The 19188-nt window shown below is 43.0% G+C and overlaps 2 protein-coding genes across 6 annotated transcripts in view; one reads left to right on the forward strand and one right to left on the reverse strand.

Moving 5' to 3' along the window:
* LOC138691301 (zinc finger protein 664-like) overlaps positions 1-19188 on the forward strand; it is a 124925-nt gene that overhangs the window by 99284 nt on the left and 6453 nt on the right. The gene's annotated exons all lie outside the window — the stretch shown is intronic.
* Positions 4741-19188, reverse strand: part of LOC138691302 (zinc finger protein 732-like) — a 38990-nt gene continuing 24542 nt past the window's right edge. Inside the window, exon 6 of one of the 5 annotated variants that reach the window (XM_069813158.1) lies at positions 4741-9188. In XM_069813158.1, the coding sequence (XP_069669259.1) occupies positions 9122-9188 (67 nt within the window). In that variant the 3' untranslated portion in view covers positions 4741-9121. Of the gene's footprint in view, positions 9189-16926; positions 17539-19188 lie in introns of those variants that run through there. The other 4 variants (XM_069813157.1, XM_069813154.1, XM_069813156.1 and 1 more) reach the window with 4 other exon arrangements.

Here is a 19188-nt window from a genome sequence, read left to right on the forward strand (position 1 = left end):
GGGCTCCAGCACATTTTAGTCGCCTTGTTCGAGATACACTGACTGGTGTCTACCATGACAGATGGATAGGCAGAGGAGGACCAGTTCAATGGCCAGCACGTTCTCCCGACCTCAGTCCTTTGGATTTTTATCTTTGGGGGCACCTTAAACAATTGGTTTATGGAGCAGACATCCCGGATCAAGAAACTCTTCATCGACGTGTCATGGAAGCCTGCGAAACCATTCGACATCATCCCGGAGTATTTGAAAGGGTACGACAGTCCATTATTCGACGAGTGCATGCATGTCTAGAAGCAAGAGGAGGACATTTCGAGCATTGGTTATGAGTTTTGTGTGTTGGCACATTATGAGTGTACCAATGTGTTGAACAGTTCCTAACGGGGAAACAAAGGATTATGGGACATATGTTCATATGAACTTTTTCCTTCTTTTGGTGTAAGGAACCCATGCCTGAAGTTTGTACACGTATTTTTGATACACCCTGTATACTAACGGTAGATCCGCTTGTATTTCTTTCGTAGAAGAGGCAAGGGTAATTATGGATTTTGACTACTGGGAAGTAAGTAAGCACTCTTGATTATAGGGTAGTTTTATCAGGTGAAAAGTCCACATTTGTGGAGTAATGGTTAGCACGTCTAGCCACAAAACCAGGTGGCCTGGATTCGATTCTCGGTCGGGGCAAGTTACTTGGTTGTGGTTTTTTCCGGGGGTTTCCCTCAACGCAATATGAGCAAATACTGGGTAATTTCGGACTCACGTCACTGGCATTATGACCTTCATTTCATTCAGACGCTACTTGGTTGTGGTTTTTTCCGGGGTTTTCCCTCAACGCAATATGAGCAAATACTGGGTAATTTCGGACTCACTTCACTGGCATTATGACCTTCATTTCATTCAGACGCTAAATGATCTAAGATATTGATAAAATGTCATAAAATATTTTTTGTGTGTTTTTTAATTAGTGATTTATTATGATTTATACCGTTGAAGCCACCGGCGTGGCTCAGTCGTTAACCGCGCTTGCCTGCCGGTTTGAAGTTGCGCTCGGGCGCGGGTTCGATCCCTGCTTGGGCTGATTACCTGATTGGGTTTTTTCCGTGGTTTTCCCCAACCGTACGGTGAGTGCCAAATAATCTATGGCGAATCCTCGGCCTCATCTCGCCAATTACCATCTCGCTATCACCAATCTCATCGACGCTAAATAGCCTCGTCGTTGATACAGCATTGTTAAATAACCAACTTAAAAAACTGTACGGTTGAATTCAGCGGGCGTTGTGATGATTGGTGGCTAGGTTTCAGTATGAAGATATTTTGAAAACAGATTGGAAGAGGAAGCGTTTTAGTTGTCGAAGAAGGTTTAGTGGTTTCAACGGGGGGCGGGGGGATTTGTGATTGGTTGCAGAGTGGTAGAGTTGAATTGATCGATCGATTGCAGTATTGAAGGATCTGTGTTTTGTCTGGATGACTTAGATGAGTGAGGTACAGTTTATTAGATTGAGGAAACAAGAATTGCTTGAGTTCTTAATTAATCATGGCGGGCTAAAACAAGGAGATGCACTATCACCTTTACTTTTTAACTTTTCTCTAGAGTATGCCATTAGGAAAGTCCAGGATAACAGAGAGGATTTGGAATTGAACGGATTATATTAGGTGCTTGTCTATGCGGATGGCGTGAATAGCGTATGTTAGGAGAAAATCCACAAACGATTAGGGAGAACACGGCACTTTAACTTGGAGCAAGTAAAGAGATAGGCTTGGAAATAAATCCTGAAAAGACAAAGTATATGATTATATCTCGTGACCATAATATTGTACGAAATGGAAATATAAAAATTGTAAATTTATCCTTTGAAGTGGTGGAAAAATTCAAATACCTGGGAGCAACAGTAACAAATATAAATGATACTCGGGAGGAAATTAAACACAGAATAAATATGAGAAATGCCTGTTATTATTCGGTTGACAAGCTTTTACCATCCAATCTGCTGTAAAAAAAATCTGAAAGTTCGAATTTATAAAACAGTTGTATTACCGGTTGTTCTTTATGGTTGTGAAACTTGGATTCTCACTTTGAGAGAGGAACATGGGTTAAGAGTGTTTGATAATAAGGTGCTTAGGAAATTATTTGGGGCTAATAGGGATGAAGTTACAGGAGAATGGAGAAAGTTACACAACACAGAACTGCACGCATTGTATTCTTCACCTGACATAATTAGGAACATTAAATCCAGACGTTTGAGATGGACAGAGTATGTAGCACGTATGGGCGAAACCAGAAATGCATGTAGAGTGTTAGTTGGGAGGCCGGAGGAAAAAAGACCTTTGGGGAGGCCGAGACTTTGATGGGAAGATAATATTAAAATGGATTTGAGGGAGGTGAGATATGATGACAGAGACTGGATTGATTTTGCTCAGGATAGGAACCTATGGCGGGCTCATGTGTGGGCGGCAATGAACCTCCGGGTTCCTTAAAAGCCAGTAAGTAAGTAAGTGTTATCTGATAGTTGTGGGTGTGGCATTTGTGAAGATATTTTGAAAGCAGATTGCAAGAGGAAGTGTTTTAGGTGTCAAAGAAGGATTAGTGGTTTCAATGAGGGGTTGCTGGGTGGTAGAGTTCGATTAATCGATCGATCGAAGCTGTCTTTTGTTTTCTTGATTTGAATCTTTGATCTGATGTTGTGACAGCATGGTTGTACATCTTGCATATACGAAGGTTAGGTTTGATTAGTTTCGAATTTTATTAATCACGTCCTGCCAAGTAATGCCTGAGTTCTTAATTAATCATAGTGTGTTATTTGATACGTGGCTAACGACAAAAACAAGCTACGGCGCGACGTCACATTCTAAGCCATAACATGGGCAACATTGAATAAGTGTATATATATATATATATATATATATATATATATATATATATATATATATATATATATATAAATGCACGTTTAACATCATTTTAATATAGAAATTCCTTTGTTTTTTTTAGAACTTTGAACATGTATTTATATTAGGCGATTGTCAAGATAGACCATGATAACCACGTAACTCCAATTCGTGCCAAAGCCTGTCTTTCTCGTTAGCCACGTATCTGATAGTGGTGCGTGTGGGAATAGTATGGATATTTTGAAAGCAGATTGGGAGACCTGGTATTTATCACTTCACGTCTAATTGATAAGTTGCAGAGCTTATTATATTCGGTGATAATTATGGATTTGGACTAATTTTTTCAGACTTCCATTTTCGCCTTATTTTACCATTGTACAAAAGGTAGAAAAATGTTTAATTTTCGGAAATCACTTATAATAACATGTTCTTAGATTAGGTTAATTTAGGTTGAAAATATTTCTATCGTTTTTACGACGGTAAAAAACGGCGAAAATGGAAGTTTGGAAAAAAAATTGTCCTAAAGTAGTCCTACTGCATACCGAGGTAAGTTGCAAAATTTTATCTCCAACATATATAATACAGAGGCCGGAGGGAAAAAGACCTTTGGGGAGGCCGAGACGTAGATGGGAGGATAATATTGAAATGAATTTGAGAGAGATGGGATGTGATGATAGAGAATGGATTAATCTTGCACAGGATAGGGATCAATGGCGGGCTTATGTGAGGGCGGCAGTGAACCTGCGGCTTCCTTAAAAGCCATTTGTAAGTAAGTATATAACACAACATGAACTTCAGACAAGAATATACCCGTCGTTCTGTTTTCATTACATCTGTTTTACTATTACCGCTGCTTTGTAACACGTTTTAATTTGAGGAAATGTAATATTAAATGCGAAGGAAAAGAACTGGCCACCTTACACCATTGTCGCCTTACTTAGTTGCCTCATGACTGATGCCTTATTTGTGTCATGAGATTACAACCTGAGGGAAGTTGATTAAACAACACTATCATACAATGTTTAAACTGATTTTCTACTTTGATTTTTTTTTTTTTTTTTTTGAGTTTACTAGCGCATGGACTGTTTCGCATCTTGGAAGTTGCTGTAATATTTATGTGTGTTAGTACTTAAAATGCTGCATATTTCCCTTTCTAAGAAGGAGGATGTTACGAGAATTAAACAATGGTAGAATTAGTTTGGTGAGAATTAAAAGAAAATTATACTGCATTCCTTGAACCAAAAATCCAATACAAACGGACAAATTTCAGCATCCCTGATAACTAAGAAATGACGGTGCAATTAACACAGTTGTTTCTTGTTGGCAATCCTGATTCTGATATTCACGTATCTATTAGTAATACAGAAGCCTTTGTGATTATTTTGGAAGTGAAAATCGTTGTATTTGTAAGTAATTTGTGGTACTAGTGCAGACTGATGGATTGTATTTGATATTCATTTGTTTTGTTTTCCCAGCTACTGTATATGTAACATAATAGCAATATTGCTGTCCACTGTTCAGTGCTGTGACGCGATTTCCGGAGAAACGAGCGTTGGGGCGCGCTTCCTTACAGGGGCAGCGGCATTTCCTCTAAGGTTAGAGCCCAGTTTAGGTATGTGTGTATTAATAGAAAATTAGGGGCTAGAAAATATTGAGAATAGGACGCAAGTTTATATGACATTTTTTCGATTAATACACACACACACACACACACACACACACCTAAACTGGATTCTAACCACAGGGGAAATGTCGCTGCCCCTGTTCGGAAGCGCGCCCCAAAAGGATTTTATAGGGAAATATTTCAAGAAAGAAAATTGTTCAGTAATGAAGTGCAAACGTTGTAGTTTCTAGTGAAAGAAAGGAACATAGAAACATAAAACACACGATACGACGAAATGTGAAGCACACGAAACTTATATTAATTCAATAACCAAGGCATACATTGAAGCACAACAAATAATAATGAAATAGGCACAAAGTTTCTATATTGTAACATCGTTTCCACATCGTCCATTACGCTAGCCAGTACTGACAACATCACTAAACAAAAACCACCCTGCTTTGCAAATCATGCAGAGATTTTTATATGCAAGGCATAACAGAAGTTAAAATTCTCTAACGTAACCTTTCACAGATTCATATATGTAATGCGTAACAAAAGAGACTAACTTAATCTAACCTGTCACAGATTTTTATATGCAAGGGATATTGTGAGCAGGGCCGCCGACAGGATTTATGGGCCCCTGTGCAATATTGTGCTCGGGCCCCGTTGAGAAAAAAAAGGTAAAAATGACAAGTTACTAATTATTCTGACCATAATAATTATTTGCAAAATGAATAAAAGATAACCCCATACACAGATAACGAATATAAAAATAGGTATACACAGGGGAGGCTCGTCCATAAGTGCTGCGGAGCTGCAGCACTCCCTGCTTTGACAGAAAAATAATAATAATATTTGTTTTAATTTGTAGAAGAATTTTTACAGCTTTTATTGGTAAATTGCTTTATACTGTATTTCATCTGGCCGGGAATATGTACTATTATCTTATGCATAATCTTTTTGCGCGTCGACTGTATTGGAATTGACACTGCATTCAAAGTCGTCCTGGGTTCTGCAGGGTGGTCAGCTCATAGAGAGTCTTGCTTGGTCAGGGGATAGAGAGGTGAAGGGAAGCAGAGGGAAACTGCTGCTGTTAAAACCCATATTTCGCTGCAGTGGCTTGCAGAGCCAGGCCGTAAGGGAAGATCTTTCCTCCACTCCCACGTCGCTATTGTAATGCTAAGTCAAATGGATTCTCTATTCCCTTGAAACTTAATGACAACATTTGTATTTTCTCTTCACATACTTATTGTTGTAAAATCTTATCGAGTTAATATAACAAAATTAATATTCTTTTTTGCCGTATTGTTACGTATATATCCAGTCTCCAGTAGAACCTTAGGATTTGCCTTAACTCAAAATGATTGCACGAGTAGAATCCTTTTGATATAGCACGTAAAATACGAAAGAGACTTCTTTTCCAGTTTTAGAACATTCTTGACCATCAGTATATCTGAGTGTTGCTTTGGTATGACGTCTTAGTACCGTAACTTAACCAGTGCAAATTTGCAAGCATGAGAGTGTGTGAATTACAGAATATTAATTTTATTTTTCTCAACTTTCCCTCGCGGAGAAGATTGATGTAATGAAGTGAAATTACAGGGTCGTCCGTTACCCAACTTAAATCTTACTCAAGCTTCATCCAGCCGAAATAGTGCATATATGTAAGGAAGTATAACAATGAAATTTACGCTACGCATTTGTGGTTACGTGGATGTGAACAAAAAAAAAAAATCTGTATTTTGATTTCCTTGCCTCCTCTTCGGTGATGATACTGCATAGACTAGGAGTGGTGTGACAGATTTAGGACATTTGCCCCTAAAAATTAAAAAGCACGAAACTTCGCAGTCTCATCTGAAAAATGTTGTTTCATTGGCTATGTTAGGAAAAACTAATATTGCTGCGCAATTAAGTGAAATGAACAGAAGAAACATTCTCAAACATAATCAAGAAATGAGAAAAAATCGTGAAATTATTTTAAAGAAATATTGATTGTATCAAATTTTATGGCCAATATGAACTTCCCCTTAGGGAACATGATGAAAAAACGATTCGAAGAACTGTGGTGTATTTCGTGAGTAATCTAAACGAGTCTTTCACAAATCATTTAGAACATGCCACTGTTTAAAGGTAATTCTAAAACAATTCAGGATGAACTGGTAGATTGCATTTTGAGTGTTTGCCGATTTGAAATTCAGACTGAAATCGATGGTATCAGTTTTTTTTTTAGCGATTATGGCAAATGATCCCACAGAAATCTCCCAACTAAGTCAGGAAGTTTTGATTTTTCGATATGTAGTGCATTTATTTTTGTCCTATACTTATTAGTAATGATATCAAGAAATGAAATTTGTATGTACCAAAATCTACTACAGCTCCCCCAATCCACAAGTTCACGAGCCGCCACTGGATATACACTTTTGTTACATTGAAAACTTTCAGCAAAACTTCACATTAGCACAATATATTACGCTTCTTTTTCAGTAGGGCCTACATAGTATGTTTCGTGATGAAACTTTCGTCTTTTCGTTGTCGTTTGCTTCATTTCGTTTTCATAAAACACTATTCTTAAACAGCTGAAGTTTCTGACTTGCTGACCAACATCAACAAACAACTCTCCTTCACTTCACTGATGCAAAATCATCAATTATATCATCAAAATTTAAAGACTTAGCAAGATCGCTCTCCAGACTAAGGAGTCCAAGGTTACTCAGTCTTTCTTGACACATTGTTACTCTGAACACATTTTTATTTCCTTCATTTTGTTTGAAGTTGGTGTGAAATTGAGCGTTGCTTGTGAAGGTGCAGAAAATAAACCAATCTCAAGCCCGTCTGTTCAGGTTGTCAAAAATGAAGACAGTTCATGATTAGAAGTGAATACTGATGGTTGTGCCTGTTTAGAAAAAAATTCTGATAACAGTAGTATTGAATCAGAACAAGCAAACAATAGTAAAAATGATGTGTTAATATGTGCAAGTGAAACAAATTTACACACACCAGTTCCTAACTCGTGAGTCATGGCAAGTAGCATGTGACCTTGGAAAACTAAAAAGTGGCAGACAAATTGTGTCATTGAATGTGTTGTTCGATAAAGTACCCCCAACCTGCCTAATAATCTTCTAAATGACGGAACAAGAGCCTTTACAGTATTATTTTCAGAACTCGAGAATGGAGAAAGTGTTCCCAGAGACTGGAAACACATTCTCCATTCTTGAGGTTTGGAAATACTGTAATACTGTTCTTGGAAAGGCTCTTGTTTTCGAACAACACATTCAATGACACAATTTGTCTGCTACTTTTTAGTTTTTCAAGGTCGCTCAATTTCACACCAACTTCAAACAAATTTCTATTCCCTTTCTTAATATCTTCAAATTTTTCTGTCTCTCCTTGCACTTCTCAGCTCCCGACTTACGCTGTTACTTGTCCATTGGTAACACAGAATTTACTAGAAAAACGACATCAAAAAGACGAAAGTTCCGTCACAAAACATACTATGTAGGCCCTACTGAAAAGGAAACGTGATCCTGGGCTTCGGTTTGGGAGAGTCCACTAGCATATTGCGGTGGGCTGGCAGGGGTTGGTAGTTAAGAGGACAAGCCAATTGAACGTGTTCCGTACAAGTGACGGGAACAAATTTCAGGCAAATCCTGGGACCCTCAAGTGTCTTGTCCATGATTGTTAACGTGGGAAACCGATATTATATTGTATAAAAGTTAAACATTTACATAATGAAGTGGTAATTTGCATTAATTATACTATTGTTGGTTAATATGTCAGAGTCATGTAACAAATGTTCTTACAAAATTTTATAGTACTGGTATGTATCTGTGAATAATTATTCGTGATAATAAAAAGTAATCAAGCTCACTTAATCTGACGGGCCCTTACTGCTCACGGGCCCATATGCACTTGCCCCCTTTGCCTCCCCTTCTCGGCGGCCCTGATTGTGAGTGTACACTAGCGTGAAGCTTTCGTAATGTCACCAAAGTTATGTTGGTTTGAGACTTCCTACATCTTAAAGCCCGGTTTGTTTCATATTCCCAATAGGGTTCGATTCCTATACAGACCTATCTAACAAAAAACGTAGCCTATAATAAATTATATTATAAAATGATACAATGCATTATAAAATAACATAATACATTATAAAATTAAGTATCGAATTCGTTTAATATTTGTATATAATATAATATAGGTATATGATTTTACTTCTCATAAGAGTTTTGTGTTTCTATTTTCAGTGCTATCAAATCATTACATATTTTAATTCTTGGGTTCAACGTCTCAACTCTCATTAGAAAGGAACTCTGGAGTCTACACATTACAGTTAGTGACGGATCTATTATTTTATGGATCCAATTTATTTTATTTGAGTACATAATGTACCTAGATGTATTAATTACATGTTATATTTCCGCTGTGTCGACTGCTAGCTGGTGTGATGTCAGCGCCAACTCTAGGGAGAAAGCAGAATCTCACGCTCTAGCTGGCTTGAGGGTCATTGAAATCAGTCCGGCTACATCAAAGGTACCGACGCGAAGTGTGCATATTTAATTACCTATACGCTGGGGAAACATTGAAGGAGGAGAGTTCGGTCCGGTGCTGCGGATTGAATTCTGCGTAGCTCAGTGGTCAGAGCGCTTGGTACGTATAATCAAGGACCCGGGGTCGATCCTCGGCGCCGGAGCGAATTTTTCTCCTCAAACATTAATTGTCAATATTACAGATGTTATTCTGTGGGACAAATTAATAAAATCTTTAATATCCTCATAGATAGCAGTGCTTATTTCTGTACAGATTACTGTGCACTTTACTGCGAAATCCCGGCCAAACAGTCACTTAGCTGAGTGCGCCCCTTGTATAACGGCAGTTAACTTGAACATAAAAAACGTCAACGTATATGCCTAACTTGGAGACAGGCCACAATGGAAAACATTGAAGGAGGAGGGTTCGGTCTGTTGCTGCGGATTGAAATCGGGGTAGCTCAGTGGTCAGAGCACTTGGTACGTAGAACCAAGTACCCGGGTTCGATCCCCGGTGCCGGAGCGAATTTTTCTCCTGAAATATTAATTTCCAATTCTAGTAAAGTCACGATCAGAGGGCACGTGTGTGTGTCCTGCTACTTGAAAACGGTGCTGAATACTGTGAACGAACGAGGTGTATCCACAATGTAGTTATGTTTCAGTTCTTGTTTCGCCTTTGGCAGTTATATGAACAAACATCATGCTAACATATGAATAATAAATTAATTGCTTTAGAATGCTCTCTTACATATGAGCTACAAATTCAGCATCACAGCTTTCCTATACCACAATAATTAATTATTATCGTTCTCTTGCATATGATTACTTGTTGTATGTGTGTCTTCCAATTCATATGGTACAATTTCTTCTGATCTCTTTGCACTATATCAGTAGATTCATAATTTTCACACACAAATAACTCGTTTTTATAGAGTCACAACTTTCTACATCGCTTCTCATTACCCGCCATATTAAATCCAAGTGGCATAGGATTATGTAAATAAAAAAGTAACAACCCAGCACAGGAATAAAAGTCAAACAAAAAAGGAATTGTTATGCAATCTGTTGTCAAATTGTAACGCTATTCCCACAATACAGAAGCTAAAAGGCATAGGACTTTATAGGTAGATACTAAAATCTCAAGTTTTGCCAAAATGTGACAAAGGACTATCTGATACAAAGTCGTTCATTTTATTTCCCAGAAACATCGCCTTTGTACATGATTAATTAAGCTACTCCTATCAGCAAAACAATTTTGACAAACATCACATTTGAACGGCTTCTCGCCAGTGTGCTAGCGTATGTGGCGGTTTAGTTCACATAATCGCGAGAAACACATTCCACAAAAATTGTATTTGAAAGGTTTCTGGCCAGTGTGCATCAGTTTATGGCTTTTTAAACCACTAGCAGGAGAGAAACGCTGAGCACAAACATTACATTTGAAAGGTTTCTCTCCTGTGTGCACGCGTTTGTGAAGATATTGTGACAGCGACGTGAGAATCGAACTCACGACCAGCGTCCCGCAAGAAAGCAGATCGCACAGGCTCCACGGAACATTGAGTGACGTCGCGCGGTGGAGAGAAGAGAGAGGGTGTATTACGTCACGCGACGAGTCTGCGCGCGCAGCTGCTACTTGACGCAGTGGATGTGGAACGACCTTCTCGACTATTCCAGACGTCTGTCGATGTAGAGATATTGAGATAATTCTCTACACACCTGTAGAAGGTTCTCGCAACTATGATTTTGCTATAAAAGAGCAGGCGCCAGCGAACTAGACAGAGTTTTCAGTTATTCAGTCAGTGAGAAAGCCAGAGCAAGCAAGCCAGCCGGAGTTCGACTCGAGTGTGCGTCCGCATCTGCGTCAGCATCCGAAGACCTAAGTTCGAGTGTAGTGGACCGCAGTTGGAGGGACCTGAGTTCGAGTGCAGTGGACCGCAGTTGGAGGGACCCGAGTTCGAGTACAGTGAACTGTCTCTGAAGGTCTGTGGTTCGAGATACCGTGAACTCGAGTGACTGAGATAGAAGAACTGTGAACTGAGAACTGGTAGTTCTGATTTGTAAATAGTGCTTTGTAAATATTAGTTTAGATTAACAGTTCATTGTTGTGCGTAATAGTCCAAGTAAATTGTCATTGTCGTCGGTGGAGTGCTATAACGAATACGGTGTTAAGTGGAGATCCAATTGTTGACGAGAGCGTTTAAGGTGAATTGTAGAAAGGAATTATTGTTGTGACGAATAAATTACATTGTTGTAACTAATAAAATTCACACTGGTGTCAGAAGTGGGATATTATCGACAATGGAGAACCTACAGCTGATCCTGCAAGCCATCGCGGAATTGAAAAGTGACATAAGTGAAGTGAAAGGCGACATAAGTGAAGTGAAAACGGAGATGAAAAGTGACATAAGCGGAGTGAAAGGCGACATAAGCGGAGTGAAAGATGACGTCACTACACAAATCGAAAGTGTTTCGGCCCACGTAGATGGAATTGTCGCCATTGTGAAAGACGAACTTAAGGCCGATCTGGATAAATTAAACCAGAATTTTACAACTATAAACGAGACAGTAGCCGAGTTGAGATAGGATGTAGACCATTTCGACGGAAAAATCCGCGATCTCGAGCGTCGTCAAGAGCAGACGAGTGAGGTGATGGACAGACAAGCTGAAGAAAACAAGCACATACTCACGTTGATGGACCGACATGCTGAAGAAAACAAGCACATTCTCGCGTTGGTGGATCGCCAGGCTAGAGAACAAAAACAGATAGTTGCCGAGGAGGTTCGACGTGCCATGCAAGAAGCGGCCACAGAGTTGAGGACTCCATATAGTGGCCCTGCGGAATCATCGCCTTCAGCCAGACATCACAACGTCAAGACGCCGAAGTTCGACGGTACGACGTCTTGGGCGATATTCCGTCGCCAGTTTGAGGCCACCGCAGCACATAATGGCTGGACCCCAGCGGAGAAGACTACTCAGTTGCTGACCACGCTTCAAGGACAGGCGTCGGAGATTCTTCACAGCGTTCCAGAAGATGGGACAGCCGCTGAGATAATGGCGGCCCTGGAGGGACGTTATGGTGACCATCAACTTGCTGCAGCATTTAGGACCCAACTAAAAACGAGGGTCCAACAGTCAGGCGAGTCCCTGCAAGAATTCGCGATGGCGGTGGAACAACTGGCCCATAAGGCGCTCAGGGGCCTACCTAATGACTTCATCGCTGGAGAGGCGGCCTACACCTTCGGCAGCGGAGTTCGAGACCCGGAAATAAAGCAACAGCTACTCTTGGCAGAGCATCGCACCATCAATGCAGCTCTGGCGGCGGCCCTCAGGATGGAGGCAGCCAAGTTGACGGCGAACGTCTCGGCATCGCACCGGATTAGGAGCGTCGCGGCGGCCGACGTCGAGGAACGTCAACCGAAATCACCCGAGCGACGAAGACGAGGATTGCCTACCTGCTGGTCCTGCGGCGAGCCTGGGCACCTGAGGAGGGACTGTGACCGATCTGGTGACAAACAGGAAAACTAAAAGGGGCCGATGCGATGAGGGGCACGTCGGCGCCGTCATCACCATCCCCTCGGCTGATCTTGAAGACGGTTAACAGAAGATGCGACGATGGGCTGATTGCTGACGGATGGATAAGAGGCCGCCCATGCAGAGTACTGGTAGACACCGGGGCGTCGCTCACTATCGCCAGACCGGAAGTCGTGCGTGGACTACCTGGGAGGACACCGCTGCGCCGGTATGAACTACGTACTGCCTCAGGCGAGAACCTGCCCATCCAAAAAGAGGTTTTCCTGGATCTGACATTGGGAAAGAGGAGACTGGAGATGTGGGTGTTCGTCGCCAACATCACTGAAGACGTCATCCTGGGACTCGACGCCATGCGGATCTTCGATGCAACGGTGGATGTCAGGCGCCGTATCCTGCGGTTTGGTCAGGATGAAGTGTTCCTGAGGGACGTCGAAGACCAACCCATTGCAAGCAGACTCACCTTGGAGAATCATGTGACAATCCCGGCAGGCTGCGAGATGGTGGTGACGGCAAGACTGGACGGACAGCCGAAGAGAAACCTGCTCCTCGATTCGCAAACAACTCCGATAGATGGGGTTTATGTGGCCAGATCCCTACTCCCGAATCAGAAGGTGGTACCGGTGAGGGTCCTGAATGTCACCAATCGGGACAAGGAGGTGCCTAGTGGAACTGTACTAGGTAGCGTCGAGCCGGTGGTGTCTGTGACGTCGCTGGCAGAAAACGAGGAGTGTCACCGACCACATCCAGATCTAGACCCATCACTGAAAGAGCTGGCTCGAGAATTGCCGGCGAATTTAAGCAAAAGAGAAAGAAGACAAGTCCACGATCTACTGACAGAATTTCAGGACGTGTTCAGTCTGTCTGAAAATGACTACGGGAGAACGGAGAAAGTTCAGCACCGCATCGACACCGGAAATGCTCGCCCAATCAGACAACCTCCTCGACGCGTCCCTCTAGCTAAACAGAGGGAGATTGACAGCCAACTGGAGGGCATGAAGGCAAGAGGGGTCATCGAGGAATCCGACAGCCCTTGGTCATCACCTGTGGTGCTGGTGAAGAAGAAGAATGGGGACCTGCGTTTCTGCGTGGACTACAGAAGACTGAATGACGTCACCAGGAAAGACTGCTTTCCCCTTCCACGAATTGACGACACCTTGGACACCCTGGCCGGAGCAGAGTGGTTCTCGACGTTGGATCTCAAGTCAGGATACTGGCAGGTGGCGCTACATCCGGAGGATAAGGAGAAAACGGCATTCTCTACAGGCCAAGGACTATGGCAGTTCACCGTTATGCCGTTCGGCCTCTGCAACGCCCCGGCTACATTCCAGAGACTAATGGAGTCCGTAATGAGAGGCCTGACATACGACACCTGTTTGCTGTACCTTGATGACGTCATCGTGGTGGGCAAGACTTTCAGCGAGCAGCTGTTGAACCTGAGGAAAGTGTTCGAGAGACTGCGACAAGCCAGGCTGAAGTTGAACCCGAAGAAATGTCATCTATTCCAGAAGAAGGTCAACTACTTGGGACACGTAGTAGGGACCAACGGAGTGGCCACGGACCCGGAGAAGCTACAAGCCGTCAGAGGATGGCCGAGACCGAGGGACAAGCAGGAGCTGCGCCGCTTTCTCGGCCTCTGTACTTATTACAGAAGGTTCGTAGCTGGGTACGCCAACATCGCTAAGCCTCTAACCCAGCTGACCGAGGAGAAACGACAATTCCAGTGGACAGACGAGGCGGAGTCATCCTTCCAGTCGCTGAAAGAGGCGCTCTGCACTGCTCCTGTACTGGGATATCCCATCCCTGGAAGGAAGTTCACGCTCGACACGGACGCTAGCAACGTAGGCATCGGCGGAGTACTCTCTCAGGAACAGGACGGGCAAGAGAGGGTGACTGCCTACTTCAGCCGAACACTATCCAAGGCTGAGAGAAACTACTGTGTGACGCGTAGAGAACTTCTTGCCATTGTGGAAGCCCTGAAGCACTTCCACAAATATTTGTATGGCCAGAAATTCCATCTGAGGACAGACCATTCTGCACTCACCTGGCTATTGGGCTTCAAGAATCTGGAGGGGCAGACCGCCCGTTGGGTTCAACGTCTGCAGGAGTACAACTTCACCTCTGAACACCGACAAGGGAAGAAACATTCCAACGCTGATGCCCTGTCACGACGTCCGTGCCCGGATGGCTGCAAACACTGCCTGAAAGTAGAAGAGCGGGATGGCGCCCACGCAGTCCGAGCAATTGCCGCCCAGCCGAGCCCAGGATGGGATAACGCCGCCATAAGGAGGGAGCAGCTGGAGGACCCAAACATTGGACAGCTACTACGTGATGTGGAGTCCGGCCAGAGACCAGTATGGGCCGATATCGCCAACCGTAGCACCACTTACAAGAGCTACTGGGCCCAGTGGGAATCCTTCACTGTCAAGGACGGTATCCTGAAGAGGATTTGGGAGTCGGCCGATGGAAGGACCCACATAGAACAACTTGTCCTGCCCAGGAGCAAGGTGAAGGAAGTGCTGGAGGAGACTCATGCTGGAGTGACTGGAGGCCACCTGGGAGCCAACAGGACGCTGGACAAGTTAAGGCAGAGGTTCTATTGGTTGCATCAGAGAACCGACACGGAACAATGGTGCCGAAGATGCGACACCTGTGCAGCCAGTCGCGGACCAAGGACCCGCAGCAGGGGAGCCATGCAGCAGTACAACGTGGGAGCTCCTTTTGAGAGGATCGCCATCGACGTTGCTGGACCGTTCCCGGTCACGGATCGCGGGAACCGCTACCTGCTAGTGGCCATGGATTACTTCACAAAATGGCCAGAGGTGTACGCGATTCCCAACCAAGAGGCTTCGACGGTGGCCGACGCGCTGCTTGACAACTTCATCTGCCGATTCGGGGTGCCCCGGGAATTGCATAGCGATCAGGGGCGCAACTTCGAATCCAACCTGATGGGAGAATTGTTCGAGCGTCTGGGGGTGCATAAAACCAGGACCACTCCCCTCCATCCACAGTCCGATGGTATGGTGGAACGCTACATCAAAACCTTGGAAGAGCATCTGCGGAAGGTGGTGTCCAACCATCAACGAGACTGGGATGCCAGGGTCCCACTGTTCCTCTTGGCCTACAGAGCTTCGGTCCACGATACAACAGGGATGACACCGGCAAACATGGTCTTCGGGAGAGAGCTGCGCCTGCCCTGTGATCTGCTGTTTGGCACGCCACCCAGCGCCGACCAGCCAGCAACTGACTATGTGGCAGAACTCACCGAGAAGTTGAATGGAGTTCACCAACTGGCCAGAGAGCACCTCAAAATGGCCAGCGACAGGATGAAGGTGCGCTACGACAGATTGGCCAACTCTGCAGGATTCCAGGAGGGCGACCTGGTGTGGCTGTATCGACCTACCAGGACCAAAGGGAAATCACCAAAGCTGCAGCGTGCCTGGGATGGACCATACCGCGTGGTGACCCGGATCAACGACGTGGTGTACCGGATCCAGCGACAACCTCGAGGGAAGATGATGGTGGTGCATCTGGACCGATTAGCCGTCTACCAAGGGACTGCCCGGGACGAGCAGCCCTAAGGAGGGGGCAATGTGACAGCGACGTGAGAATCGAACTCACGACCAGCGTCCCGCAAGAAAGCAGATCGCACAGGCTCCACGGAACATTGAGTGACGTCGCGCGGTGGAGAGAAGAGAGAGGGTGTATTACGTCACGCGACGAGTCTGCGCGCGCAGCTGCTACTTGACGCAGTGGATGTGGAACGACCTTCTCGACTATTCCAGACGTCTGTCGATGTAGAGATATTGAGATAATTCTCTACACACCTGTAGAAGGTTCTCGCAACTATGATTTTGCTATAAAAGAGCAGGCGCCAGCGAACTAGACAGAGTTTTCAGTTATTCAGTCAGTGAGAAAGCCAGAGCAAGCAAGCCAGCCGGAGTTCGACTCGAGTGTGCGTCCGCATCTGCGTCAGCATCCGAAGACCTGAGTTCGAGTGCAGTGGACCGCAGTTGGAGGGACCTGAGTTCGAGTGCAGTGGACCGCAGTTGGAGGGACCCGAGTTCGAGTACAGTGAACTGTCTCTGAAGGTCTGTGGTTCGAGATACCGTGAACTCGAGTGACTGAGATAGAAGAACTGTGAACTGAGAACTGGTAGTTCTGATTTGTAAATAGTGCTTTGTAAATATTAGTTTAGATTAACAGTTCATTGTTGTGCGTAATAGTCCAAGTAAATTGTCATTGTCGTCGGTGGAGTGCTATAACGAATACGGTGTCAAGTGGAGATCCAATTGTTGACGAGAGCGTTTAAGGTGAATTGTAGAAAGGAATTATTGTTGTGACGAATAAATTACATTGTTGTAACTAATAAAATTCACAATATCTACAACCGGGATGTGAGAAACCCTTTCCACAAACATCGCATTTAAAAGGCTTCTCGGCAGAATGTATTCGTTTATGATATATTAAATGCTGAGATACCGAGAAACATTTATTACAAACATCGCATTTGAAAGGCGTCTGGCCTGTATGCTTTAGCTTATGGAGTTTAAGGCTGCTCTTCTGCGAGAAACACTGAGCATAAACATCACATTTGAAAGGTTTCTCGCCTGTGTGCACGCGTTTATATCTTTTTAGGCAAACCGATTTGGAGAAAACCTTACCACAAATATCGCATTTGAATGGGTTCTCGCCTGTGTGCTTGAGCTCACGTCTTTAAGGCTGCTCTTCTGCGAGAAACGCTGAGCACAAACACATTTGAAAGGTTTCTCACCTATGTGCAAGCGTTTATGTCGTTTTAGAGAAAACGATTTCGAGACAACCTTACCACAAATATCGCATTTGAATGGGTTCTTGCCTGCGTGCTTCTCACCATCACGAGTCCGCACAGGTTCTTCCGAGGTATCTGAATGATTTGGAATTTGACATAATTTCGCGTTCTCTTCATGTGCAATACTGCCGAATTCTGATGCATTCTTCTTAGAGGAAGTCGCAATCCTATGAGGAAAATATACTTCAGTCTATAAGATACTCACTACAAATATACATTTAATTAATTATTGCATACCAAGAGTATAACAAGTCCTATTTAGTCCGGAGGTACGTCAGCGTTAAAGATACATCTTTGTAAATAATCATCTCGGTTTATTTTTATACGATTCACAGGAAGATTTTTAAATTAATATTATACAATATACAACCAAGAAACATTAAACAAAATAAACCAAAAGACATCAATAAAATATGTAAAAAGGGCAGAATAAAATATATATATATTTTTACTACAGGTTATTTAAGGATGCTGTATCAACTATGTTATTTGGCGTTGATGGGATTTGTGATCAGATATTTGGCGAGATGAAGTATAGGATTCTACACAGATTGCATAACATTCGTCTTACGATTGCAGAAAACTCGGAAAAACCGAACAAGGAAAACAGCTCAAACGGGAATCGAACCAACGCCCGATTCATTATTTCTGCAATCCCATCGCGTATTTTTTTTGACATCACATTGCTGTATTACCAATTTGAAATATTGTAAATCTCTCTATACTCCTGGACTAAGAAAATAAACTTCGCGTCGGTAATTCGAGTATACTTTGAATATTATCGCGAATAAAGGCCTTACAATCAATATAATTGTAATGAAATTCTTTCTTTTCGTCACCGTCCATACGTCAATCTATATAAAATTCTCTAAGCATAGGCTAATTCTGGACGGAATTCGGTCATGCGAATAGAGGTGATATGGCCAAGTGGTAGATGCTTCATTTATAATAGTGCAAGGACTAAAAACCGAACGGTTCATTTCTGGCAACTTGATGCTTACCTTTAATGTGTAACCATTGTGGAGTAATACTTAGCATTCCTAACCGTGAAATGAGCGGACTAGGGTTCAAATCTGGTTGGCCCAAATGACCTAGTTGAGGTTTTCTCTCAACCCAGTACCTAGGTTTCATTTTCATTTCACTTTACCTTATAATTTTTATTTATACCATATATAGCAGATTGGGAAACATTGTGGGCATAACTGTCACAGTATATTTTGCCTCCCTTGGTCAAGGTTACCTTACATTTTTCAGAACCAGTGAAAACTTTGGACATTCTTTAGCCATAGGATCCGAGTTGTTTAAACTTTCAATAGCTGCCTCCTGTTTTACACAAGACAATAACAGCCTCGTCTTAGTGTACAATCAAACTTGCTACCAGTACAATATCACACACTTATCTAACCCAACTAACCTAGACTTAGTAACGTACATGAAGGATTTAAATGAAACCGTTATTGTACAATTGGGTGCAAAAAGATTGGGCCGACACTTGGTAGTTTAAATGTAAAGTTTTTAAGCCAGAATCACAGTAGTAAACTCATTGCGTTCGAAGGCTATGCTGTGATGTTTATTCCGGTTAATTCTTTGATAGTGATCCGTCTGCAAAGTCTGAAAAGTGTTATAATTAGAAGATGTTATGTACCTTAAAACAGACGGGTCCTGTTTCGACACCGATGTGGTGTAATCTTCAGTGTCCTTCGAATTACTGCTGCTCCAGCTGATTTAGATTTCCGACGTTTGCGTTCGTCATTTGTAGGGGAGGGGGTGTGTTGCTCTTATGATGGGGGTGATTGTTTGTGTGTCTTGTATTATGA

This window comes from Periplaneta americana, chromosome 16 (genome assembly GCF_040183065.1).
Source record: "Periplaneta americana isolate PAMFEO1 chromosome 16, P.americana_PAMFEO1_priV1, whole genome shotgun sequence".
In the NCBI taxonomy this organism is placed as follows: domain Eukaryota; kingdom Metazoa; phylum Arthropoda; class Insecta; order Blattodea; family Blattidae; genus Periplaneta; species Periplaneta americana.